The following is a 26,761-nucleotide window of genomic DNA, read 5'->3' on the forward strand; positions in this document are numbered from 1 at the left end:
GGGGACTGCGCGCTGAAGGCCTGATGCGTGGGGCTGGCTTTGGAGGCGCCAGACTATTTACACGCACCACAGGGCTATCCCGAGGAGCAGGACGTACTGGACTGGGCTGACGCACTGGAGGCCTGGTGCGTGGTGATGGCACTGGAGGTACCAAACTGGAGACCCGCACCTCAAGGCTAGTGCGAGGAGCAGGAACAGGGCGTACTGGACTGTGGGGTCGCACTGGAGATCTGGTGCGTAGGCTTGTTACCCATCTTCCAGGCTGAATACCCAACCTAACCCGGCGCAGGCGGAGCGCAGGCACAGGACGGACTGATTCATCCCAGCGCTCCGGAGACACAGTACGCAGCGCCGGCGCAGGATAACCTGGACCGAGACAGTGCACCGGAGACCAGACGCGCTGAGCTGGAACACTCCGCCCCGGCTCAATGCTCACTCTCGCCTGGCAGATGTTAGGAGCTGGGATGTAGCGCACCGGGCTCTCAACGCGTACTGGGGACACTGTGCGCTCTACCGCATAACACGGTGCCTGACCAGTACTATGATGCCTCCTGTAAGCACGGGAAGTTGGCTCAGTATTCCATCCTGACTCAGGCCAACTTCCCGTGTGCCCCCCCCCCAAAAATGTGGGGGCTGCCTCTCGGGCTCCCGTAGCTCCCGTAACTTGTCCTCCCAGAATCTTCGCTCCTTCTGCCAAGTCCATCCGTCAACCCGATGCTCCAATCCACGCTGCTTGGTCTTCTTATGGTGGGTGGTTCTGTAACGGCCGTCTAAAAGAGTAGACCAAGGCGCAGTGTGGTTAGTGCTCATCTTTGTAATTTAATGGAAAAAGAGAACACTTTACAAATAAACAAAAGACAACAGCCAAACAGTTCTGTCAGGTAACAAATGACTAAACAGAAAATAACCACCCACCAAAACCCAAAGGAAAACAGGTTGCCTAAGTATGGCTCCCAATCAGCAACAACGATATACAACTGTCCCTGATTGAGAGCCATACCCGGCCGACACAAAGAAATACCAAACATAGAAAAAAGGACATAGAATGCCCACCCCAACTCACGCCCTGACCAACCAAAATAGAGACATAAAAGGATCTCTAAGGTCAGGGCGTGACAATCAGTTATTTAAAATGCCTGAAAGGCACCAGAATATCTAACTGCAAGGAATGCTGCATATTCTTCCACACATAAGGGGCAACAAAACAAAAAGCAGATTTTCCCAATTCTGTGTAGACCAAATGGTTCTCCAGAGTTATATTAAGATTTGGTTCAGTTACATGAACAATTCCTAGGTCAACAAACTGCAAAATCAGTGGATGCTGCTGAGGGGAGGACGGCTCATAATAATGGCTGTAACAGAGAGAATGCAATGGCATCAAACTCATGGAAACCGTGTGTTTGATGTATTTGATACCATTCCACTGATTCCGCTCCAGCCATTACCACGAGCCCGTCCTCCTGCAATTAAGGTGACACCAGCCTCCTGTGGCTACAATATGTATAGGGCATACATTCATTACCTGACAATACAAGTCATACTTAGATATGTTCCTGGTCAATTTTCAAGTGTTGATATAGTTTGATTGTACCGCTGACACAATTGCCTCTACACAAAACATTTCTACGTGACCGTTCTGTAATGTTGAGCCCTCCCTTACAAAAAAATATTGCAGTTTTTAAACTGCAGTAAAAGTGCAGTAACTGCAATCTTTTTTCGTAAGTGCTGCTGAACAGGTCCTGTATTTTTGACAACAGCGACTTTTGCTAGCAAAAGTTGCAATTGCTTGTATTATTATTACAATTAGAGGAACTAAATTGTACATTTTACAGGTTATGATCATAACAACAGCTAAGTCTCTTTCATATAAAGAGGGAGAATGGTAAACATGCAGGTTTGGACCACAGCTGTGTTTTTCCGGTAGGTTATGTCGCGTGACATCACGAGACGTTGATACTTCCTTGTAGGAAGGGTATCATGTGATCCTATTCGATTTGTATGATTACTTTTTGATAGTATTCCTAAATTATTCTAGCTGTATATGTCTTAAATTTGAATCACGTTGACGTTTGCTTATGCAATATTCATTTTTTCTGAAAACATTTTTGTAAAAATAATGACACATTTTCTTCCCTAAACCGGATACATTGTGAACTACAAATATGGCGACATTTTGTTGTTTATTTTTCTAACCGGAGCCCTCCGCGGCCTAAATAGTGCAACACTGTATCAGCCCCTTCAAAACACCCTAATTCTTCATGACATCCCTCACGCAGGTCCACTGATCTCAGAATTGGCCTACATATTCAATCTAAGTATTTGCTTTTCAAAATACAATATTCCCATCACTTTTGCTGTTGTTTTCTCATTACTCACAATACTAGGACTACTAATCTATCAAGGCGAGAGCCAAATGCAGACACATGAGGCAGATGGTTGGAGTCTTACAATGTTTATTAATCCAAAGGGGTAGGCAAGAGAATGGTCGTGGACAGGCAAAAAGGTCAAAACCAGATCAGAGTCCAGGAGGTACAGAGTGGCAGACAGGCTCGTGGTCAAGGCAGTCAGAATGGTCAGGCAGGTGGGTACAAAGTCCAGAAACAGGCAAGGGTCAAAACCAGGAGAACTAAAAAAAAGGAGAATGCAAAAAGAAGGGTAACGGGAAACCCGCTGGTTGACTTGGAAACATACAAGACGAACTGGCACAGAGAGACAGGAAACACAGGGATAAATACACTGGGGAAAACAAGCGACACCTGGAGGGGGTCAGGTGAAACTGATCAGAGTGTGACACAATCCACTGCTCATAACCTATATCAATCAGCATTGTGCCAGGTGCCTATCTTAGTAGACTATAGTTGGTGAACTTTATAATGTAAAATTCTATATTTTTTTTATACCATGAATATATCAATTGACAGTTAATTTAGGTAAAACTATTAAATCATATGCTGCTGTAAATAGGCATACTACATTATTGTCCTTCATCAGCCAGATAGCTTTAACAGGATACATGTCCTACCATTTCAAATTATGGTGTAGGGTACAATGCACTGCTGAAATATATGGGTTGGGCAACAGTACATTCCACTCAATATCAGATTAGAAAGATGTGGTACTTATAATGTTGAAAGGGGCAGCTATGGCTTGCAGCATGCTGCACCAACACTTTTTATTACATCAAACTAATTCATTCATACTATGTAATCGATTGAAACACACACTCAGAGCTGTTAGTGCTTAATGCATTTATTTATTAAGACCTTTATTTATTTATTTTAGCAGTCCCATTGAGGCCAAAGACTCTTTTGTAACTCACAATTACACAAACATCTCAATCACGGCAGCATAGAAAATACTAATAGAAAATACAAAAAAACTATCATGAAGAACAACCACATTCCTTAGTAAAGAGGTCCTCAACCAACAGTCTGAGTTGCTGATGATGTCACCATAGTCTAGGACTGGAAGAAATCTAGGAGAGGAGGTGAGGAGAAGAAACATGGAAACAAATGTGCTGAAATGACACGTTCCTTCTCCACTAGCGTGTCATCAGCCAAATTGCATTTCCCTGGATGGGTTCAGAAGATGAGGGGTCAGGGGTCAACATCAGGAGACCAGGTTGCTCCCAAGGGAGGTGGTGGGCCTTTTCACTCTTCTGCGGGAGAGAGCGAGACCAAGAGAAAGAGGCAGGGGTGGTGTATGATTTCAGAAAGCATAGCAGTCGTCATGTGAGCTCTCAGCAATAGGACTTCTATCTTCATCTGAGTTCCCATCTACATCAGAGTCATCAAAAATATACCCTTCTCCCAGAATCAGCTTGTGATGGTTATTCCTGGTGTTGTCTTGGTCTTGTGTCAGTTCACTCAATCTTCTCTTCAGGTGGCAGAGAAGGCCATTCCTTCCTCCCTCTGACAACTCCACTGCATTGCCTAAAAGTCACATGTAAAGCAGTACATTATTTACAATTCCATTACACAAAATAGTGTGGAGGGTATTTGTAAACCAAGACAGAGATTTCAGTCCAAAAATGGTATAAACCTTAACTAAACCCCGCTGCTCTTTGAAGGCTCTCCCAGTGCCTCTTCATCTCCTTCACCAGGATCCTCTCTTCCTCCTGCTGTCTTTTTGATGGCAAGATGGCTGTTGCCTGTGAGATGTAAACTCACAGAGGTATATAACAGAAAAACAGCAATGATTGCAGCCTATGCTGAAGTTAAACATTCAATCACAATAGATACCTTCTGCAATCATAAACTTAATGGAGCCAAATCTCTCCCATGGCCACACAAAGTTGACAGTATTGAGCAACTCATCCACTGTGGGGAGGCTAAACTCTGCCTGCTGCGCGTGAAGTTGAACAATGGCAGCTGTCAAGGCTGCTTTGTCCTCAACAATTTTTCTCAGATTCTGATGTTTCCTCTTGTTGCCATCTGAATAAAAATGGGTGATTAGATGGACTGTATATTCAGATATATTACATGACTGTAAGTTATAGAGCTACTATAGAGGCACAAACAAAGAGAGTACAAAGCAAGCAACTCATTTCTAAAGCATTTGTTGTCATGCAGTTATAACATTATACAAGGCATGCAGAGTTGTGGCTCACGATATACTTTGCTGTTTATGGTCACGTAATTTCTCAGTTTAATTAAATGTTTTGTATTAGATCAATTAAAGGCATAGGTTATTCCTACATTTGATCAGAAACATGGTCTGATGTGTATGACTAATGCTTTTTCTTTCCCAAATCAGTTTTACTGCTTCATTAATAATGTGTTTGAGGTCATATTGTTGTTGGGGCTTACCTGTCAAACGGTAGAGGTAGTGTTTCCTGTGTTTCACACTGAGGTAAAACCCTTCAATCTTCTGCTGGAGATGCCCCATGTTATAGAAACTGTGAGAATGGTTAAATGATTGGTCTTTGTATGGACATGTTTGACGAAGGATGACACATCGTCTTGCGCCAGGAATACACAGTGGCGATTATAGCATGTAAATATTGGTGAGGCAAACAAATTAAAAAAGTGGGATGCATACCAGCAAAGCCACTACACAACACACTAATTGGACTATAACGGTGACAAACTGTGCCCACACACTGTTAGGCCCTACATTAAGCTGTCCCAACAGGAGAGTCCCAACACCTTACCACTGCAACACCTGGCTATCAACGGATCCCTGTCTGGCAGTGAAACAGTTCATTCAGCCTCATTTACTACCTTTAAAAAAATATAGCTGATATGGCTGACTTGTTTAAACAAATGTGGTTTCTACTGACAAATGAGATGTACAAACTATGGCATAAGGGGACGACAAACGGATAAGAGACAATCCGTAATTCCGATTAAGACATTAATGAGCGAGCTAGGACGGACGTAGTCAAAATAACTATTTGTTTGGCACTTTTGAGATGTACAGCAAAAGAATTCAGATCATGGGCCGTTCTTACAGTGTTCTCCCTGTACACTAAGTGTAACGCCCTGGCCATAGAGAGGGGTTTTTGTTCTTTATTTTGGTTAGGCCAGGGTGTTACATTGGGTGGGCGTTCTATGTTCTTTTTCTATGTTTTTGTATTTCTTTGTTTTGGGCCGTGTGTGGCTCCCAATCAGGCACAGCTGAAGGTCGTTGTTGTTGATTGGGAGTCACACATAAGGAGCATGTGTTTCCTTTGGGTTTTGTGGGGGATTGTTTCTGTTTAGTGTTTTGCACCTGACAGGACTGTTTGGCTGTCGGTTTTCTCTTTTCTTGTTTTTGTATAGTGTTCACGTTGTTCAATTAAAAATTCAAAGATGAACACTAACTCCGCTGCGTATTGGTCCACTTTCTCAGACGATGACTTCTCTGTTTCGTCTGAGGATGAAGACAGCCGTTACACTAAGTCAGAACCGTAGGGTAAATAAAGGGGGCATATAAGCAGACAATGAAAGCTCTTACAATATTCAATGATTACATTTCACAACAAACAGGTTATAGGCTACATGTGCACTACCAAGTCAGAACAGTAGGCGAAATTAAGAGGTGGAAAAATATACCAAATTATTAGGGTGGGGCACATGGGCTACTAACAGCTTACTACACAACATACACTTAGTATTACTTTCTTAGGTACAGTATACATATCTCCCTGACATGTTACATAATTTATGCGGCAGCATACAAGACATTTTTGGAATCAGCTTGTTGTGCTGTGCTCACTTGAACAGGAAGGTGGCGCGGCGGTCCTTCATGGGTAAATTTTGTCATCAAACTTTGTCATCAAAGACTGCCATTCTCTGGATTTATGGTGTTTTCAAAACAACTGGGAACTCGAAGAAGAAAAAAAAGGTTGAATCATGATGACGTCAGTGATCTTCAGGTCGTAGCTCTAGAAAGAGGCCCGAGATCCGGATTTACAATTCCGAGTTGGATGAAAGTTCAAAACTTATTTTCCCAGTCATAGCTTGTTTTTCCCGAGTTCCCAGTTGTCTTGAACTCACTAAAGTCAGATTTTGCAGTTCCGAGTTAACAGTTGTTTTGAGCGCGGCACAAATCATCCTTCATTGACAGCATGGCCAATGTTGAATGTTTCTCATTTTAAACTAGAAAAGAGACCCTTAATCTTAGACTTGGGACCACACAGCCACTCCACTGAATAGTAGGCTAAGGATTGCTTTGCAATGCTTGCAGTTAGCCACTGATTCCTTCCAAACCACTCAATGTTGAATTTACGATTTCCAACTTGTTGTGTAATGTTTATGTCCAATGGCCGATTAGCACCGATACGTTTTATCTACAATTTCTCTTCATTATTTCTCCTCATATGACATCATTTTACCTGTGACTAATTACATTGAGCCGTCTTTGATGGGGACTTCTCATTGTAACTCTATGGCAGCACCCAAGGGGCTTGAATTTTCGAGCTCTACCCTTAGACTTGGCGGTGACATAGTGTCCCAATGAGAAACAGTACACTGAGCCAATCACGGCAAAATGCTCCGTATTTTCTGCTGGCTTGCCCCACCACCACTGAAAGCACAGAGCTAGGCTGAAACACCTGCATTTTGGAGCTGCCTTACTCAAGAAAACAGAAAAGAGACCATGTTTGTATGCGGCTTTATTAACTCAATGATATATATATTTTGTGATATATACAGTTAAAGTTGGAAGTTTACATACACGTTAGACAAATACATTCAAACTCAGTTTCACAATTCCTGACATTTAATCCGAGTAAAAATTCCCTGTCATAGGGCGCATCGAGTTTAAACGGATTCAGAAGGGTCGTGGCATCAGAGGTATCTGGTGTTATTGAGTTCGATGTGCCATAAGTTTGTGCTATTAATACATAAAAACATTATGCTTATTTGTACATATAGTACATAGTTAATGAGAGAATGGGTTACATATAGGGCTTTCCATGGTGAGATGAGGTGACATCTAGTGCCACGTAGAGGCAACTGTGGCCTGATCAGCATTGAATAAAGACTATAAAGGAGCGTTTCCTCTATCAAACCATACAGTCGTAGGTAAAAGTTTTGAGAATGACACAAATATTGATTTTCACAAAGTTTGCTGCTTCAGTGATTAGATATTTTTGTCAGATGTTACTATGGAATGCTGAAGTATAATTACAAGCATTTGTCGTAGAGAGGAGCGGACCAAAGTGCAGCGTGATTATCGTTCCACGTATTTTATTAAACTGTGAAACTATGCAATGCATAGAAAATAAACTGAATGAACACAACAACAAACCGTGACGAAGAGTACAACATACACTTACTCAAAACAATCTCCCACAAACCCAGGTGGGAAAAACACCTACTTAAGTATGATCTCCAATTAGAGACAACGATGACCATCTGCCTCTAATTGGAGATCATCCCAAACAAAACCCAACATAGAAATACAAAACTAGAACATAACAACATAGAAAAAGTAAACTAGAAAACCCCCGTCACGCCCTGACCTACTCAACCATAGAAAATAACATCTTTCTATGGTCAGGACGTGACACATTTCATAAGTGTCAAAGGCTTTTATTGACAATTACATGAAGTTGATGCAAAGTCAATATTTTCAGTGTTGACCCTTCTTTTTCAAGACCTCTGCAATCCGCCCTGGCATGCTGTCAATTAACTTCTGGTCCACATCTTGACTGATGGCAGCCCATTCTTGCATAATCAATGCTTGGAGTTTGTCAGAATTTGTGGGTTTTTGTTTGTCCATCCGCTTCTTGAGGATTGACCACAAGTTCTCAATGGGATTAAGGTCTGGGGAGTTTCCTGGCCATGGACCCAAAATATCGATGTTTTGTTCCCCGAGCCACTTAGTTATCACTTTTGCCTTATGGCAAGCTGCTCCATCATGCTGGAAAAGGCATTGTTCGTCACCAAACTGTTCTTGGATGGTTGGGAGAAGTTGCTCTCGGAGGATGTGTTGGTACCATTCTTTATTCATGGCTGTGTTCTTAGGCAAAATTGTGAGTGAGTTCACTCCCTTGGCTGAGAAGCAACCCCACACATGAATGGTCTCAGGATGCTTTACAGTTGGCATGACACAGGACTGACGGTAGAGCTCACCTTGTCTTCTCCGTACAAGCTTTTTTTGGGTTGCCCCAAACAATCGGAAAGGAGATTCATTTGAACTGGGCGGACCACCCACTGTATTTTATTGGTTAGTTAGCTAGCTGTTATTGAAGCAAGTAAGACTAGCTTAGGGTTTTTTGGATATTTATTATTTCTTTCCTTGGGTCCAGCTCAGCCCCCCCCCCCAACTGTGTGTTTGAACAATAAACCCGTGTTTGACGGTAGATTTAAGTTGTCTGTTATTAGTTCTCACTGTTCCTTTGCACTATTATGATATGCATGAGATATGTTACGGGTCTCGTTTCCATCCCCCCTAGACTGCAGGGCCAAAGGGGTTCGTAACAGCATGTCTACAGAATATCAAAACTACAGTCCACTCTTTTATTTAAATAATGTATTTAAAAATAAATATATATTGCAATACATACTCACAGAATACCTAAATAAGTACACAGTGTCATATATCTCATAAAAGTGCATATTTGTGAATCATTTATGATTTTTTTCCCCCCTTGGTCTATAGCAGTCTGCAGGATCTGGACCACTATGTGGAGAAACCAAGGAACCAGCTCCATGAGTGACCTTGACTATCTGATCCAGCACAGGTTTTGTGAAGCAACCAGAACATCTGTATATACACATCGTTTATTAGGTACACCACCCCCGTTCACGGAAATGGTTCGCTCTTATAGACAGTGAGTCAAGTGGCTGTGGCTTGCTATATAAAGCAGGCAGACAGGCAAGCAACACTGAAACATACATGAGAGCATCAACTGTTCTGGACAACTATGTGATCACGTTCTCCGTAGCCAGGTCAACATTCACAAGGCCGCAGGGCCAGACGGATTACCAGGACGTGTACTCCAAGCATGCCCTGACCAATGTCGTGGAAAATTGTCTTAAGAACATAATACTCTTACAAGAACTTGTGAATTCAATATAGACTTTAATACAGAGTAGCAAAGCCGAGCCCTTCCATGGAAGGACCCTATTACACACGTAACAGAGCCAAGCCCCTCCATGGAAAAGACTAAATTCTCATATTACAGAGTCCTATCTTTATATGATTCTGTCTTTGCATAACGTGTAGAGTCCCCTCCCTCTATATGAAAATAGCTTCCCTTGACCGTTCTTTACCATTATCTCTCCATATCAGTTGTTGCTTGTTAACGCCCACATCTGACAGCTGTATAGGTTATAATGCTAGCAGGGCCTCCTCATGTGGTACAAAAATAATGCATGCACTGCATGCTCATCCTTTTCTCTGTAGCCCTTTGTCTGGCTATCTTGAGTATTTGGGGCCCTGCATAACTCAAGTACAGTTGTCAGGTCGCTATACCTCCCACCGTGGCCTGTTGCTCTATCAGAACCAGATGTCATCTTCTCCTCCTATAGCCAAAGTATTTATGTTCTTTCTCCTTCAGCACAGCTGCTTATCTCCCACACCAACTGGCAAGTGTCTTCAATGACATTTTTAACCTGTCCCTGACAGTCTAATACCAACATGTTTCAAGCAGACCACCATAGTTCCTGTGCCCAAGAATACTAAGGTAACCTGCCTAAATGACTACTGACCCGTTGATGGTAACATTCAGTCAGATGGGAGTGCAAGTTTGTGTTCCTTTTTTTTGCGTGGATTCCGCGAGTGCTAGCTGGCTGTACCACAGACAGCTGTCGTCGTGAAGGAAAGACTCATTGTTATCTTTTCGTAAAACAACTGGTTGCAGTATAGACAACACTGTATTCTATACTATTCTACCGTATATTAGTCCGTTCCGCTCTGACATCGCTCGTCCATATGTATGTAGTCTTAATTCATTCCCACTTAGATGTGTGTGCATTGGGTATATGTTGTGGAATTTGTTAGATAGTACTTCTTAGACATTACTGCACTGTCAGAGCTAGAAGCACAAGCATTTCACTACACCCGCAATAACATCTGCTAATCACGTGTATGTGACCAATAACATTTTATTTGATTTGTGGGATTGTTTCCAAAGTCAGAGCTGATTTGGAGAAAACCCCAAACTCAACTTTTAGAACAAATATTGATTGAAGAGTTTAATTTGGGAATGCTTCCTTGGGGTGCTCTAAGTTACTATTATGTGTTATTGGCATTAAGAAATAGCTTCCACATGCTCTTTAACACATTTGAGAAATGAGTAGGATCTTCATATATAAGGTCTTTGAGCAGGATTCTGTGTTTTCACATGCAAAAGTGATTGCTTTTGATAAAACTGATATCTGCCTTCCCAATAAAAACTGCTTTGACAATTCAAAAGATATTTTATGGAAATAGAGATGTTTCTGGACGATGCACCATGCTGCCTTGAAAACAACATGACCTAGTGGCACAGACCGTTTGATTTGAGAAGGGCGCTTTTGCTATTAATGTCACGGGCCAAAGAGGGGTGCCCGACGGCTCAGCATAACCCCACACCCCAATAGCTGTAAACATATTGTTTAACCAAAAATTAAACAGAATTTTAAAGTATCATTTTTGTTTTATTAAACCTGGATCCACAGACAAGCATCTTTCTTAAAGTTTACAGATCCATTTAGTAGAATTTCATTGACGTACAGGAGTAACTTGATCTTATTTCTCCTCAGGAGTCACTCCAGTCTCACAGTGACAGTTGTGCCTGAGCTAATCAGATCATGTAAAGTACAAAACAGACTGAGGCATATTCAGTAAGATGCAACATTTATGGTGTTGCAGATAGATATGTAGTGTATAGATTAGACAGGCTATACCTACCATTCATCCTCTAACATGTGGAATAAAAAGACATGCCCATTCTATACATAAACATTTCTACATTCTGATGTTGCACCCCTCTGAATATGCACCAGAAAACTAAAAGGTATGAAATTAGAGACCAACCCAAAACCACAAATTACAACCAGTCTAAAAAAGTAGAGGCAACTACCTAGCCTCAGCAATCATAACATAGTTTCAGATCCCCACCCATACTCATAATTTATTACAGTGTTCTTAATTCCTGATTCTCTACACATCCAGGGGTTTGTTCCAGCCCAGCTGTAACAATCCTGAATCAACGAATCCAGGGTTAAATTATTATTTGCAGCAGGTGTGTTAATGATGAGCTACAACAAAACCCTGCACACCCAGTGGATCCTCAGAGCCAGGATAGAGGAAGGCTGGCCTACTATAACCAATCTGTGGTGTAATGGGAGTAAGGGTTTCCCTCCACATCCCATACAAACATTCAGAATGATTATGTGCCATGGATCTATATATGTATAACTCAACAGCAACAAGAGCAAAAACATCTGCTTTCAGATATTCAGCAGGATGCAAAATTCTGAAAGTTGCAGATAGAAATATGATATATAAAGCAGACAATTCTTTATTCTGGAGTCATGTCTATTTTGCACAATACATTTCTATTTGAACGTTCTGTGACATTTCACTCTCCTGAACAAGCCCTAAGTATCTCACCTTGAGCTGATGCATTCTGCATACTTAATATAAACTACTTTGTCAGATCATTTGCAAAGGGGTCCAAACAATGGGTCAAATATGGGATACATTCTTCACTGGTACTGTCATCATTGCTTAACTATCAGTGTGCATCTCTCGAATACATGTCCTGTTCTTGTTACTTTATACAGCCCATCCACTGACCAGATACAGACAGGCAGGCAGACATACAACCGAGCTAGCTAATGTATGGCTGATCATGCAGTTGACCAATCTGCATGGAGTACTCCATAGCAAATCATTTGCTTCCTCAGTGAAGAGAAAATCAAACTTGACATCATCAAACCTAAGATCTTTGAAAGGCATTGAGTTCAAAACACATGACAATAACAAGCACATCGATAAAGATGGGAACAAAGGGGTAACGGGGTAAAAAAAACAAAAAAACCATAAGAGATCCAATTTGTTTCTCAGACATTTACTGAAATCTGCCAGTCTTATTTCAAGGTGTGACTGATTCGCCGTCTCTGTGCTGGAGACAACAGTGGAACAGGAAGTCGCAGAGGGAAGGTTTTAGGTGTTACACCACTCGTCGCACTTCGAAGAACCTCTTCAGGTAGTAGATCTGTCCCAAAGTCATGGCCACCAGGACCAAGGCCTCGAAGAACGACCAGAGAACCACCCTGCTGTTCGTGTTGTCATTGACTGGGTGGAAAGATAACCATGGCTTAAGTTCAAGACTGGCTGTCAGTACTGACACTGCAGCACACACATAACAATAAAGTGAATGGGTACTTAACCACAGTCCATTCTGACACCATTTGCTTTCACGTGCAGTTTCATATGTGGTGTGTGTAACTCACTGGCTCTGTGTATCCTCTCCCGAACCTCCATATACTCCTGCTCATGCTTGACTGCTGTCATGGCAACCGCCAGCTCATTGATCATCTCCTCCAGCTTGTTCTGGTGGGCTGTTAACAGAACACACAACCAACCAATCAGGATCAGCATAGAATCAACAACATTCTAGTGAAAATGACGTGTGTTACACTGAACACATTAAAACACTCCACAAAAGAACACCATTAGTCCCTGTATTGAATGTATGAAATCATGCACACAACATATTCCAGCATCTATAAATTGTGAGTTATTTTTTTTTAGACAGATTTCTCACATCATTCTCAGGCAACATGTACTACAGTAACTAAGTGGTGATTTGTGAACATTAGATTGCACTGGAAAACTCATTCAACTTAAGTTAGAGGAAACCGAATGCATTTGGGCAAACATAGCTTCAGATGAGGCCTGAACCCTACCATCCCAACTCTCTCCACCTGGGGGAAGGGGAAAACAGTCCAGCACAGTCAAGAGGATGGAGAGAAAGAGAGAACAATAGCATCATAAAGAAAAGAGGAATAATATGTGAAAACAGAAAAGTGATCATCCGTTAAAGCAATTAGCAAATGATTAAGAATAGAGCTTAATTCACACACACAAATAAAGCTTACCTTCCGTCTCCATGTCCTGTACCTTGGGTGCCTCTCCGATATCGATGGTGAACATGACAATCTTTGGTGTCATGGTGGACATCTTGTTGCTGAAGCAGAACTTGTAGGTCCCGTCCATGTGAGCTGCTACAGAGTATTTCCCACTGGACTCTCTGTCTCCTTTGTAGATCTGCTTGTCATCAGGTCCTGTTATCTACATAGGAGACAATATCATACAAATATTTGACAACTCATGGTGCAACATTGTTGTGGTGTGCTGTCGTTCTAACCAACATTCAAAAAATATTCTGGACCATTGTAGCAACAAATATATATTTCATTCAGTGGTTGGGGGATCGGGGTGGTCTGCACCACATGTAGCAAACACTTTACATATTGGATACTTTTGAAATCCACTAAAAAGATGGATCTCATTTGCATTACAACAATTCTCAAATATCTGGTGGTGAATGCATGTGGTGGAGCAGTGCTGTTAAAGAAATGGAAGGAGGGGCTGTTTCTCAAGTTCTGTTAAACTGACAGCTGTTTGGATGACAGCTAGTAATGTTAGTCAACAATACACTTCCTGGCTGTATCACTCATGAACAGATTAGTCACTTAGTTATTTACCAATTTAGCTAACAATTGCTAAAACAGGCAGTGGGTTGACTTTAAACTATACAAAATATAGCTAGCCATTCAAAAATAACAAGTATGACCGGCTTGTGGTGAGCAATTAAGCTAAATAGCTAGCTAGTTAGCCATATCCGCTAACGTTAGCTAGCTACTCCCCACCTTCTTTGCGCAAGTGACAAGTGAAACCAAATCCATAAGAAAAACCAAATCCATAAGAAAGACCAAATGTAATCTCACCTCAACGTCAATGTCCAAAAAGCCTCCCTCGGCAACTTCAAACATTAGGCCCATCTTGGTTCCTGAGTTGACCCTCTCATGGAAACACTCATCCGCATGAGCGTCTATGCTAACAAAGTAGCCGGACGCTGTGGAGAACAAGACCGCAAAAAGGACAACGATCTCTGATGCAGTGAACATGTTAATGTTTTAGCTAGCGTTACGTAACGATTGTAGATTCTCTGTATTCCCACGATTTCAAACCCACCCTAAAAGTGCACATGTATCGTATCAGGAGGCTCAGAACAAGCACAAATTATAGTTGATGAGATTGGAAACTTCCTTGTTAGCAGGCTAGCTTTCAGGTAGACTGCCACGTAAGGATTTAAACGGGAAGTAGCGAGGGTCATATTTTCACAGAACTAAGCGATTTAAAAATCGCCATCCATTCCTCCTACAGCGCGTGCGCAAACGGAAAATGTGTGTTGTGTCGCGTGTCTGGTGACGTTTCAACAGTCGACTCGTTCTGAAGTCTCCGGTGCCGAGGCCTAGGTAATTTTTGTTGTTGTAAAAATTTCCAACCAATGTCCATTTTTTGTGCCCGTTTGGAGCGGGGTCTGGACCTTATGAGGCATTTTCGCTGGGGGTAGACTGCGGAAGAAAACCACAATAGTTGGAAAAGCCAGCAAGTTGTAGGAACTAACGCCAGCGCGAGGAAATACGGATTGAAAAAATATGACATCTCGGAGGTAACGTAAACCTTAAGAACTGATCATGGAAAACAATCTGATGATGGTAGTTAGCTAGCTAACTAGCCTGTCGGCTAGCATTAGCCTAGAACTGTTTACACTTACAAGATTGTCCCAGTGATTTAATGCATACATGTGATAATCAGTTAACGACCTAATAATAAAAGTCGTATTTGTCAAGGATGTGCCTTGCCGGTGTTTTGGAGTCAGCGTAGTAGTAGTAGTAGTAGTAGTAGTTAGCTAGCTAGCTAAGTAAGTTCTTTATTGGGCAATACAATGGGCATCTGTGAAATTGAAGCGACTTTTTTGAATGTGAACTCTTTTTAAAAGCTATCTGCCTAGGATATGTGGTTCAATGCATCTGGTTCAGTTTGGAGGACAGACTTGTTATTCAGAAAGATACCCAACATAATTATAGACTGTAAATAAATATATGTTTAATATCCCTCACTTCTCTCATGCAATTTTTCCTGATAAATCAGGATTTCCTGATCATTCTCACATCCTTTAATCATACATCATTGACCCTCCCCCAAATCAATATCTTCTTTCTCCAGAATGACATTGTTGTGCCCATGACATTCCTGAATACAGGCTATATTCAGGCCACATATGTTCTCTAGGCTAGGCTACCTGTGAACTCTGTGATTTATGACTGCTTGTTATCTCCCCAAGGGTAAGTCAAGGGCTCTGAACCCAGCTGGGTAGATGACTCACTGGCATTTACAATAGAGTTATGATGAAATCCAAATAAAAGTCTAGACAGGACAAGGACAGGCACCTTGATGTTTTAAGCTGGTCATGGATGTGGTGTAGTCCACAAATCTGTTGTGTCCGGATACATTTCTTTGAATTTATGCTGTGTCACCTATTACTTCAAATGCACTTAACTAGCTAGTTTACCTGTGGTGGTGGTGATGTTTAGGTGGTTCCACCCCAATATCACGGGGGTGGAGGCTGAGAATCTGCTGCTGACCCGGGGGGTGGACGGGAGCTTCCTGGCCCGACCCAGCAAGAGCAACCCTGGAGACTTCACCCTCTCTGTCAGGTGAGTTACTGTAGCACCAGACACTAGAGCTACTGCAGGCTGGGTTGACACTGATATATAAAAAAAGGAGTCTATTTAGTTTAGTTACGCCTAAAGCATACAAAGTAAACAAGAAAATGCTTTCCCCATTATATTGTATTATAAATGATTAGGCAAATTGAAGATAACATTTCACCATCGCCTGGGTGGTGGGGGTTCATATTTCCCTTTCTATTATTCCTGTGTTCCCCTGGGCAGACGTAACGGAGCTGTCACCCACATTAAGATCCAGAACACAGGGGATTACTATGACCTGTACGGGGGGGAGAAGTTTGCCACCCTGGCTGAGCTGGTTCAGTACTACATGGAGCACCACGGCCAACTCAAGGAGAAGAATGGAGATGTCATCGAGCTCAAATACCCCCTCAACTGTGCTGACCCCACCTCTGAGAGGTGAACACTGACACAACATGCGTGTTTGTCTCCTGTTTGTCTGTGTGTGTATATACCGCTCTAGCCTGCGTGTCAGTTCGTCAGTAGAGTTCTATAAACTGTATTTCTCTCTCTGTGTGTGTGTCCCAGGTGGTTCCATGGTCACCTGTCAGGCCGCGAAGCTGAGAAGCTGCTGACAGAGAAGGGGAAGAATGGTAGTTTCCTGGTCAGAGAGAGCCAGAGCCACCCTGGAGACTTCGTTCTGTCTGTCCGTACCGGCGACGACAAGACAGACAGCAGCGACGGCAAGCCTAAAGTCACGCACGTCATGATCCGCTGCCAGGTATAGTAGTATTATTCATTGTTTTTGTGCTTTAATCCTTCCCTCCCTCCCTCGATCAAAGTAGTGTTCGCGTCCTTGGACAGTTGTAAATTAGGTTTTAGAGGTGAATGGTGTTTAATGTCAATATTTGTTACATAATGAGTGCCGCATACCAATGAGCAGAAGTTGGGATACTATAAGTGGCCTGGAATGTTGTCATAAGGTTGTGATACTGACATAAATATGGATAAGGGATATTACTGGCATACTGTATGACCTGTTTGTCTGGCCTTGAGTTTACAGAGAGCTGAGAACTAAAGCAGTAATAATGTGGCCTTGGATGTGGCGTATGCCACGGATACACTACATGTTATCTCCGGCAGCGTTTGGAACTGCCGACCAGCGAGTTCATCTCAACCTTTACTGCCCTTCAGTCCCTTGACTTTTTAGCCCTGATTTAACCTTTATTTAACTAGGCAAGTTAGTTAAGAACAAATTCTTATTTTACAATGACGGCCTACCCTCTGCCAAACCTTCCCCTAACCCGGACGACGCTGGGCCAATTGTGCGTCGTCCTGTGGCGCTCCCGATCACGGCCGGTTGTGATACAGCTCGGGATCAAACCAGGGTCTGTAGTGATGCAGTGCCTTAGACCGCTGTGCCACTCTGGAGCCCCTAAATGATGGAGACATGGATCACCCCAGAGACCACTGCTACACCAGCTGTTCTCGCTTAATCTGGCTACGTGTTCTCTCATAGTAACTTGGCTCCATCATATCCTCACCTGGTCTCTCCTATCATTGCTCAACAACTTTTCTCCTTCCCCGTTCTGACACCCAGGTGGCGACAAGCATCTCTGCGTGCCTGGCAGATATTTCAGCTTGGATGTCATCCCACCTCCACAAGCTTAACCTTGACGAGACAGGGGCACCTCTTCCTCCTGGGGAAGGCATTCCCGCTCCGAGACCTCTCCATCACGGTTGACAACTCCACGGTGTCCCCCTCACAGAGTGAAAAAAACCTTGGCGTGAACCTGGACAACACCCTGTCGTTCTCTGCAAACATCAAACTAGTGACTCGCTCCTGCAGGTTCATGCTCTACAACATCCGTAGAGTACGACCTTACCTCACACAGGAAGCGGTGCAGGTCCTAATCCAGGAACTTGTCATCTCCCGTCCGGACTACTGCAACTCGCTGTTGTCTGGGCTCCTTGTTTGTGCCATCAAACCCCTGCAACTTATCCAGAACGCCGCAGCCTGCCTCGTGTTCAACCTTCCTAAGTTCTCCCATGTCACCCCGCTCCTCTGCACACTCCACTGGCTTCCAGTCGAAGCTCGCATCCACGACAAGACCATGGTGCTTGCCTACGGAACAGCAAGAGTAACTGCCCCTCCCTACCTTCAGGCTATGCTCAAACCTTACACCCCAACCTGAGTACTCCGTTCTGCCACCTCAGGTCTCTTGGCCCTCCCACCCGTTCCCGCTCAGCCCGGACAAAGCTCTTCTCTGTCCTGGCACCGCAATGGTGGAATCAGCTTCTCCCTGAAGCTAGGACAGCAGAGCCCCTGCCCATCTACTGAAAACATCTGAAACCCTACCTCTTCAAAGATTATTTTAAATAATCCCACAGCCCCCCCCCCAGAAAAGCACTGACTTTGCTGATGGCTTTGCTGATTTTTCCTTTATTGAGGAAAAATGGACTTACTATTACTGAGATATGTGGTTGTCCCATCTAGTTATTTTAATATCAATGCACTAACTGCAAGTCGTTCTGGATAAGAGCGTCTGCTAAATGACAAAAGGTTATTTGACTATTTTGAACATTTACATATCTCTTTAGGTAAAACATCATCATAATGGGATCATCACCAGTAAGTTTTGTTGTTTTGTGTTCCTCAGCATGACCTGAAGTATGACGTGGGTGGAGGAGAGAAATTTGATTCTCTGACAGACCTGGTAGAGCACTATAAGAAGAACCCCATGGTGGAGACACTGGGCACAGTGCTGCAACTCAAACAGGTGTTTATTCAGCTTGCTGTCGCTGTCAGATCTCATTCCCCAGATCTTGATAAATGTGCTAATCACACCCAAGGCCCTTTGTCTTTCAGAAGCATTAATAAGAGCCATTGATTTCTTGTGTTTCTAAACTTGTGTATGTTCTTTCCCCAGCCCCTGAACACCACTCGTATCAACGCAGCGGAGATCGAGAGTAGAGTGAGAGAGCTTAGTAAACTGGCCGAGGCCACGGACAAGGTCAAACAGGGCTTCTGGGAAGAGTTTGAGGTATAAAAAAACACGCGTCATTGCATTTCAAAATAGATATTTAATATAGTATTGTTCTCATGTCAGGAAAGTTTTTATACAGTTATACATCCTAAGCTATATATTCTATGTCCTCTGTTTTTCTCCCTCCCAGACTTTGCAGCAGCAGGAGTGTAAGCTGCTATACAGCCGCAAGGAGGGACAGAGAGCAGAGAACAAGAACAAGAACCGATACAAGAACATTCTTCCCTGTGAGAACACACACACACACGCATCCTCCCCTATCAAATATCACCGTTGACTGACCACCCTGTTGTTGTCGTATGCATAGCCTGGATATTAGTTTGTCTGATTCAAATCGTGTCTCTCTCTCCTCCCTGTCTCCTCTAGTTGATCACAGTCGTGTGGTGCTGAACGATGGGGATGGATCTGAGGCTGGTTCTGACTATATCAATGCCAATCTCATCATGGTAGTAACGGACGTCATGGTAGGCAAGACAAACTTATTTTCACTATTTCAGTTAAGTCATTAAAATCGATCAATCTTAGCACATTTTCGGGCTCATTCAGTAGTTTCTACCCGATTTAAATAGAAACATGTTGAAAAAATGTTTAAAGTACCATTTATAGTCCTAAAACATAAGTTGACAATGATACTGTTGCTGTTTCCTATTGTCATGTATTTGTGATTTATAGCCTAGTGTCAGTGCTGGTTTTAAATGTAGAAATCCATCATCTATATGCTGAAATAAGTCATATGTTGAACACCAAGACATATAAAAATAACTCCTGACAAACACGTGTCACGCTTGTGTTCAGATTACTTGTATTTTTCAAAATTATTAACATAACTGCTCTCACACCAATATTTCACTTCGGACTGAAATTGATTAGCTTGTTCTACTGTAATCAGTAGCGCACGCAAATTGATCACTCACATCGATATTGTATTAAAATCAATGGAACTTGGACAATAACCGCGGCGACATGTACCGTTTGCGCTCTTCTAAAAGACAAACCACAACGAACTTGGGTATACTACATATTCCTTTCGATAGATGAGAACCTGTAGGAGCCATTTTATCAACTAGATGGCCAATATGAAAATGGGAAACGCAGCACTTTTTTGACTGGATTATTTCAACGAATCATCACCTCACAGGTAGATCAAATTACAATTATCTGTGTCATTTGAGTTTGAAAATTACCACTGTGTTCAAAGTCTTGCGAAAGGAAAGGCGCGTATGATTAAAATCAACGGCACCAAACCAAAGACGTGAATCTGTTTTTAAATCAATCGATTTAGTATCGTCTTGATGACTATAAACTTTTAGATTAACATCACCAATCTGAGGTAAAAAGGATGTGTAATTCCACACAATGAAAAAAGCAAGCTTGTGTAAGGTAGTAACACAAACGTTCAACATTAGGGAAATTAGCTCCATGTCAAATTTTTTATATGGCAAAATAATGAAAATGTGATATGGCAAAAATAATTTAACATGTCAATTTAGGATGATAGTATATGTTGCCCACTCACAAACTATTGCAACAATTACATCTGTTTCTCACTAATTGAACCATTTTGGAGAGTTTTATAATGCTCTTAAACACAATTTAACTGAACGCTCTAGACGAAAGCTTCTATAGTGTCTGTGCAGCAGGCGGAACGTTTGACGTCCTCAATCATGGTAAACTCACTTTATCCTCAGGACCCACACCTGTCAGACACAGTAAATGACCTCATGGTAATCTCTACATACACTTAGACTCAGCTCGATTTGTTTTTTTTAAACAGTCTGCAATTTCCTGTATGCGACAGCTCTACAAAATGCTTAGGCAAGCTTACTGTATCAGTTTGTGCTGTATCTTGTTTTTTAAAAATATATATTTTTTGAAAGTGTGGACTGTGGCGTGTACTGCTAGCTGCCCGATGTGTGCTACTTTGCGTTGCGCGTAGTCTGCTTCCCTCTGCCACGGTGTGTTCCAATCCGCACTACATTCAACACAGCTCCCGTCTCTGTAGAACTCTTTGTTCTTTCTCTCTCTCTAGCCGGAGTTGGAGTCCAAGTGTAACAGCACCAAGCCGAAGAAGTCGTACATCGCCACGCAGGGCTGTCTACAGAACACCATCAGTGACTTCTGGAGGATGGTGTTCCAGGAGAACTCCCGGGTCATCGTCATGACTACCAAGGAGGTGGAGAGGGGAAAGGTAACTGGCTGACTGGGTCTCCATTCCGAGCATCTCTGGAAACCAGGAGGGCTGCTTCGTAGGTTTATCAGAGGTTTTGGAGCAGGAGTATTGGAAGTGAATAGACGTCCGGTTTCTATTTGTGTGTTTGATTTGGTCGCCGTTTGTGTGTTATCTCCCTGCAGAGTAAGTGTGTGAAGTACTGGCCAGACGTGTCAGCTCTGAAGGAGTATGGAATCATGCGTGTCCGCAACGTCAAAGAGACGTCCGCTCACGACTACATCCTGCGAGAGCTCAAACTGTCCAAGGTCGGACAGGTGAGAGGAGAGGACTGTGTTTTTGGAAGTGCACCGTACGGGTGTGTGTTGACTGTGTGTGAGCATGCGTGATACTTAAAAATGTGTGTGTGTGTTCCAGGGTAACACAGAGCGGACAGTGTGGCAGTACCATTTCAGAGCGTGGCCGGACCATGGTGTCCCTACAGACCCCGGTGGCGTTCTGGACTTCCTAGAGGAGGTCAACCTCAAACAGGAGAGCATTCTAGAGGCTGGACCCATAGTGGTGCACTGCAGGTACACACGAGCACATACACACACACACACATGCGAGACAGTTGTGTGTATTGTTGCCATCTAATTCTCTCTCTCTCCAGTGCTGGTATCGGGCGGACAGGAACGTTCATAGTGATTGACATCCTCATTGACGTCATCAGGGAAAAAGGTGAGTGCAAATGCATCATCTATTTGTGCTTGATGAGATGGTCTCCATAAAGAAAGCTTCCGCTTCGTTCAGACACCATGGGTGTCTGTGTCTGCTGTATAACCTCTTCTGTGACTCTAGGAGTGGACTGTGACATAGACGTTCCTAAGAGCATCCAGATGGTTCGTTCCCAGCGGTCTGGGATGGTTCAGACCGAGGCCCAGTACAGGTTCATCTACATGGCTGTCCAGCACTACATAGAGACACTGCAGAGACGCATAGAGGAGGAACAGGTATGTGTATGTCTGTGTGTGTTTTGTCAGTATGAGTGGTTGTAGAAGTATTTCTCTAACCTTCTCCTTTCCGTCTGTCTTTAACAGAAGAGTAAGATAAAAGGGAGGGAGTACACCAACATTAAGTATTCTCTGTCTGACCTGACGGGGGGAGACCAGCTGCAGAGCCCTCTGCCTCCCTGCACCCCCAGCCCCACCCCCAACTGCACAGAGTGAGTACCTACCCACAACCAGTTGTGGGGAAAAAGTACACAATTGTCATACTTGAGTAAAAGTAAAGATACCTTATTAGAAAATGACTCAAGTAAAAATGAAAGTCACCCTAAAATACTACTTGTGTAAAAGTCAAAGTAATAACCTTTTAAATATACTTAAGTATTAAATGTAAATGTAATTTCTAAAATATACTTAAGTATCAAAAGTAAAACTATAAATTCTCTCATTCCTTATATTAAGCAAACCAGAGGAAACAAGTTATAATTTGTATTTATTTACAGATAGCCAGGGGCACAGTCCAACACTCGGACATCATTTACAAATGAAGCATGTGTGTTTAGTGATTCCGCCAGATCAGACGCAGTAGGGATGACCAGGGATGTTCTCTTGATAGGAGAATTGGACCATTTTCCTGTCCTGCTAAGAATTCAAAATGTTTAGAGTACTTTTGGGGTGTCAGGGAAAATGTATGGAGTAAAATGTACATTTTATTTTCTTTGGGAATGTAGTGAAGTAAAAGTTGTCAAATATGACTAGTAAAGTACAGATTCCCCAAAACACTACTTGAGTAGTACTTTAAAGTACCAACTACTATACTCAAACTAACACTTAGCTAGTCAGTTTCAGTTGAGAAATACTTTTACTGATGCGTTTCTCTGTCTGTGGTTTATATGTGTGTTTTCTCTTTTCTTTCCCTGCGTGTGTGTGTGTATAGGATGAGGGAGGACAGCTCTAGAGTTTATGAGAACGTCGGTCTGATGCAGAAGAGCTACAGATGAGATTCACCTTTGACCCCCACACTGTCCCAGGTAAATACAGGAACTGTGTCTTGAGTTTGCGGTTGTTACTTTTTTGTTTGTTATAAACGACCGGAATTCTCTCTCTCCCTCTGTCCTTCTCAGGAATCTGTTAAATTTTTGTTGCCAGCTGCACCTGAACACCTGAGACGTGATCACGATGACTACACGGAAAAGAAGAAAACGTAAAATAACGAAAAACTAAAATCTGAGAGAGGTCTGCGAGAACCGAGACTAACGGAGGGGTTTTTGTTCCCTTCCTCCTCCTCTGCTCCTTATCCTCGTCCACCCCTCTCTCTCCAGGAACAGTAGCCCTCTAGTCCCCTAAACCACTGTGATTATCTGGAGAGCCCTAACGAGCTTAATGACAGAACTTAATAACAAGCCTAAACCCCTAAACTTAACCTCAGCCTGAGTTTAGACCTTCTCAGACCAGACCCAGGCTGATTCTAGCAGTGCTCTGTTCTCAGCTCACTAGAGGGAGAATAACCTAGCTTACCTGTTCTGTTTGTCATTGTTCCACCCTCTCTTTTTAGCATGAAATTTTCTTTTGTCTTATTTCTTATTAACCAAAGGAAAGAAACGCATAGATCGTTTGTTTATTGGGAAGTAGTGAGATGAGTGAGCCCTTCTCAGAGTTGAGAAAAAAGGCCTGTGCCAAAATGGTTTCATCCAACATCTCGGCCAATCAGTGGTCTCCCTCTCCCCGGTTAAACCAGAGTGTGGGGGGGACACTGTTTGCAGAGAAAAAAGGGATACTTCCAGTGGTAATATTGTTTTAATTTTTTTGTATCATGTTTTCTGTTACTGAATGAAGAATTCTGGGTATTGTAGTGATGTCCTTTTTTTTATTTTTTATCTCCACCCCCCTCAAACTAGAGTCCAAATAACTTCCCAGTGGATTTCTATTCAGGATGTTGGGGAGGATTTTTTTGTTGTCTTTTTAAAGGCATATTGTTTTGGTTTATTTTTATTACATGTTTTTGTTGACATGTTTTTTGTTGTTGCCACAGTGATACTCAGTCTCCCTTGGTTACCATTCCCAAACTCGCACCCGATGTCCTTAACGTCGCATTCACATAGCAACGTAACAGCTCCAGCACAAGCCTTGTTCCTTGGGTGGAAATGGCGGCTAGAACTCCCAGGGTGCCTTGTGTTCCCACTAAGCACTAATGTGGGATCTGAGGGTTGTTTCTGGAGGTGAGGTCACCTCACCCCATACTGTTCGTAAGTGCTGTTATGACAACGAACAGAGGAGTTGTCTACAGCACCGACAGTGGGGGACGAGATTAGAGGTAGGGTGCTTCCTCCCAGGCTCTTCTGTTCCAAAGTTACTGTGGAAACTGTTTCAGAGTTTCTGGGGTAACTTGTTGTTTATGCCAGTCCGCCTAGCAACATGCATCGCCACTGAGATGCTGCTGCCCCAAAAAAGTTTTACATTATTTCTTTTTTAAACAAACATAATGATACTATTGCATTTTGTGTTTTTTTTATTTAGTGTTCTTTTTAAAGATGAATGCCTATTGTGTACTTTTGAAGCACCACATTAACTTAATTTTCTCTGTTTCGAGAAGCTATACCGGCACATTTTTTATTTCTGGCAATTTTAGTTTTCATTGTCGTGGTTGTCATGGAAACTACAGGTCCACTGTTGGTTGGCCGGATTTAACTTGATAGGTTAAAAGGAGTGCCTGGTCACTCTCTCTCTCTCACACACACACACACACACACACACACACACAAAATTGCAATCAGCTGCAATTCCTTTGTTCTACATTTGTGTTTCACGGTTGAACATGCAGTTTCAGTTTCTGTTTATTATTTTGCTAGGTGCATCACACTAAACCACATTACTTTCTCGATCTGTTGTCCATATGAAACTAAGTGCTTATTGTCGACTACAGTATTCTGGAAAGGGTTGTTCCCAGGTTGATATATTAATTTAATGTGTTTTGTATGTACATTATTACCATGATAAAGTATCTACCCATTTCATTTCAAATATGTAACATAACGTTAGCTTTTTCGCCAACACGCCTCCCCTTCTACACATTTGATTACTGTTTAAAGGTTATTGTTTTTTGGTTTTTTTTACATTGCAGCTCATTTCCTATATAGTGCAGTGCACTGTTAATGGCCAGAGCCTTATGAGGCCAGAAGTAGTAACCTATATAGGGAATATGGTGCCATTTCAGATCAGCCCTTTGGGTAATGCAGGGAGGGTTGAGGAGGAGGAAGTCATTGTGATCTATTGTATGTCCAGGGTTATGTTCTCATTCCTCCCCCTTTTCCCTAAAGTGTGCACTTGTTCACTCCCCCTCGTTGTGTTTAAAAAAATATATTGGATTGATCTGTGTAAGTTTTCTGTCTTGGCGATGAGGGAGGTCTAGAACGTTCCTTTTCTCAGCCTCTCTGGGGCTCCAGGTACAAGTTACCCCTAAGCACTGATCTAGGATCAGCTTTGCCGCCCCAAGACCTAAGCTTGACCATTCAGGGGAAACCTATTTAACTGACTAGATCAGTGTCTAAGGGCAACTTCATCCTATTCTGGGGAGGAGTTGTTCTTCTGAATGGTTAGTTTGTTTCTCTCCTTTGATTGAGTTCGGGGATCCTTAGTATCCACTGTGCTGTGTGTAGTGAGCCCATTCATTGTACTGTAGGGTGTGTGTTTGTCGAACACTAGTCTGTGGTGTGCTTCTGGTGTTTTTGTGTATCGTGGTGTGTGTGTGTGTGTGTGTGTGTGTGTGTGTGTGTGTGTGTGTGTGTGTGTGTGTGTGTAGAAAGAGGGTGTGTGAGAAAGGGTGTGTGCGCGAGAGAGGGTGCGTGTCCAGAGAATACTGGTGTTTCAGCTGCCTGCTCCTCGATGCCTGGTCATCTCTTCTGGATTCTGTTTTTCTCTGATCACGATGAAATGGCTTTTTCTCTTGTTTCCTGTTTGTTTCTGTCCCGTAAAGCGTTTACATGCATAGACGTGCCTCCCTATGCATGTGCATTACATGTGTTGGTTATACTCTGAGAAACCAGTGCTCTTCAGTCTCACCTCCATACTTAACAACCTGAAAACACTTTTTAATGTGAACTCCTGTCAACCCTGACAGCATACAACAACAAAAAGGAAAAATGTTGAACTCAATGCAAACAAACGAAACAAACTATATTTTTTAACTTGTATATTGTACATGAATATCTTGTAGAGGAGAATGTACTTACTAAACATATCTAATTGCCAATAAGATAAACTGTCTGTGTATTCTAATAGCTCTCTACCCTGTGTCGTGGAGTTGGAGCTTTCTCACAAAGCTTAAGAGGTTTATCGTATTGTATTTCATTGCAGGTAACCTGGGTAACTTCCTTGATAACGATAATAAACGGCAATGCTCATGCCTCAAAACGTTTCCCTCCTGTTGTTATTGGCACT

At 42.6% G+C, this 26,761-nt stretch overlaps 2 protein-coding genes across 3 annotated transcripts; one reads left to right on the forward strand and one right to left on the reverse strand.

Moving 5' to 3' along the window:
• Positions 1 to 11,051: 11,051 nt before the first annotated feature.
• Positions 11,052 to 14,749, reverse strand: LOC106562632 (transmembrane emp24 domain-containing protein 2). Of its 2 annotated transcripts, XM_014127597.2 has the most exons (5): positions 14,376 to 14,749; positions 13,524 to 13,716; positions 13,332 to 13,349; positions 12,876 to 12,983; positions 11,052 to 12,717 (listed from the first exon to the last, which is right to left on the reverse strand). In XM_014127597.2, exons 1-5 carry the CDS (start codon positions 14,553 to 14,555, stop codon positions 12,593 to 12,595), a joined length of 624 nt encoding a protein of 207 aa, XP_013983072.1. In that variant the 5' UTR covers positions 14,556 to 14,749; the 3' UTR covers positions 11,052 to 12,592. The 2 variants fall into 2 exon arrangements, with proteins under 2 accessions (XP_013983072.1, XP_013983078.1); XM_014127603.2 differs by lacking the exon at positions 13,332 to 13,349 and having other exon boundaries at positions 14,376 to 14,747.
• A 67-nt stretch (positions 14,750 to 14,816) lies between these two features.
• On the forward strand, positions 14,817 to 26,726 carry LOC106562610 (tyrosine-protein phosphatase non-receptor type 11). Its single transcript, XM_014127564.2, has 16 exons — positions 14,817 to 15,103; positions 16,029 to 16,151; positions 16,389 to 16,583; positions 16,713 to 16,905; positions 18,785 to 18,904; positions 19,055 to 19,168; positions 19,302 to 19,398; positions 19,538 to 19,635; positions 21,201 to 21,359; positions 21,524 to 21,655; positions 21,756 to 21,910; positions 21,991 to 22,058; positions 22,179 to 22,330; positions 22,418 to 22,542; positions 23,262 to 23,355; positions 23,449 to 26,726. Exons 1-15 carry the CDS (start codon positions 15,090 to 15,092, stop codon positions 23,323 to 23,325), a joined length of 1,809 nt encoding a protein of 602 aa, XP_013983039.1. The 5' UTR covers positions 14,817 to 15,089; the 3' UTR covers positions 23,326 to 23,355; positions 23,449 to 26,726.
• The last annotated feature ends 35 nt before the right edge of the window (positions 26,727 to 26,761 follow it).

This window comes from Salmo salar, chromosome ssa01 (genome assembly GCF_905237065.1).
Source record: "Salmo salar chromosome ssa01, Ssal_v3.1, whole genome shotgun sequence".
Classification (NCBI taxonomy): domain Eukaryota; kingdom Metazoa; phylum Chordata; class Actinopteri; order Salmoniformes; family Salmonidae; genus Salmo; species Salmo salar.

What these genes read in the sequence shown, in the direction of transcription:
- LOC106562632 (XM_014127597.2), bottom strand. Translation starts at nt 14,555, where the DNA reads ATGTTCACTGCATCAGAGATCGTTGTCCTTTTTGCGGTCTTGTTCTCC. An exon ending in TTTTGGACATTGACGTTGAG is followed by an intron (nt 13,717 to 14,375) that starts GTGAGATTACAT and finishes TCTCCTATGTAG; the next exon opens with ATAACAGGACCTGATGACAA. An exon ending in GGAGAGGATACACAGAGCCA is followed by an intron (nt 12,718 to 12,875) that starts GTGAGTTACACA and finishes CTTTCCACCCAG; the next exon opens with TCAATGACAACACGAACAGC.
- LOC106562610 (XM_014127564.2), top strand. An exon ending in GACTTCACCCTCTCTGTCAG is followed by an intron (nt 16,152 to 16,388) that starts GTGAGTTACTGT and finishes TCCCCTGGGCAG; the next exon opens with ACGTAACGGAGCTGTCACCC. An exon ending in CAGTGCTGCAACTCAAACAG is followed by an intron (nt 18,905 to 19,054) that starts GTGTTTATTCAG and finishes TTCTTTCCCCAG; the next exon opens with CCCCTGAACACCACTCGTAT.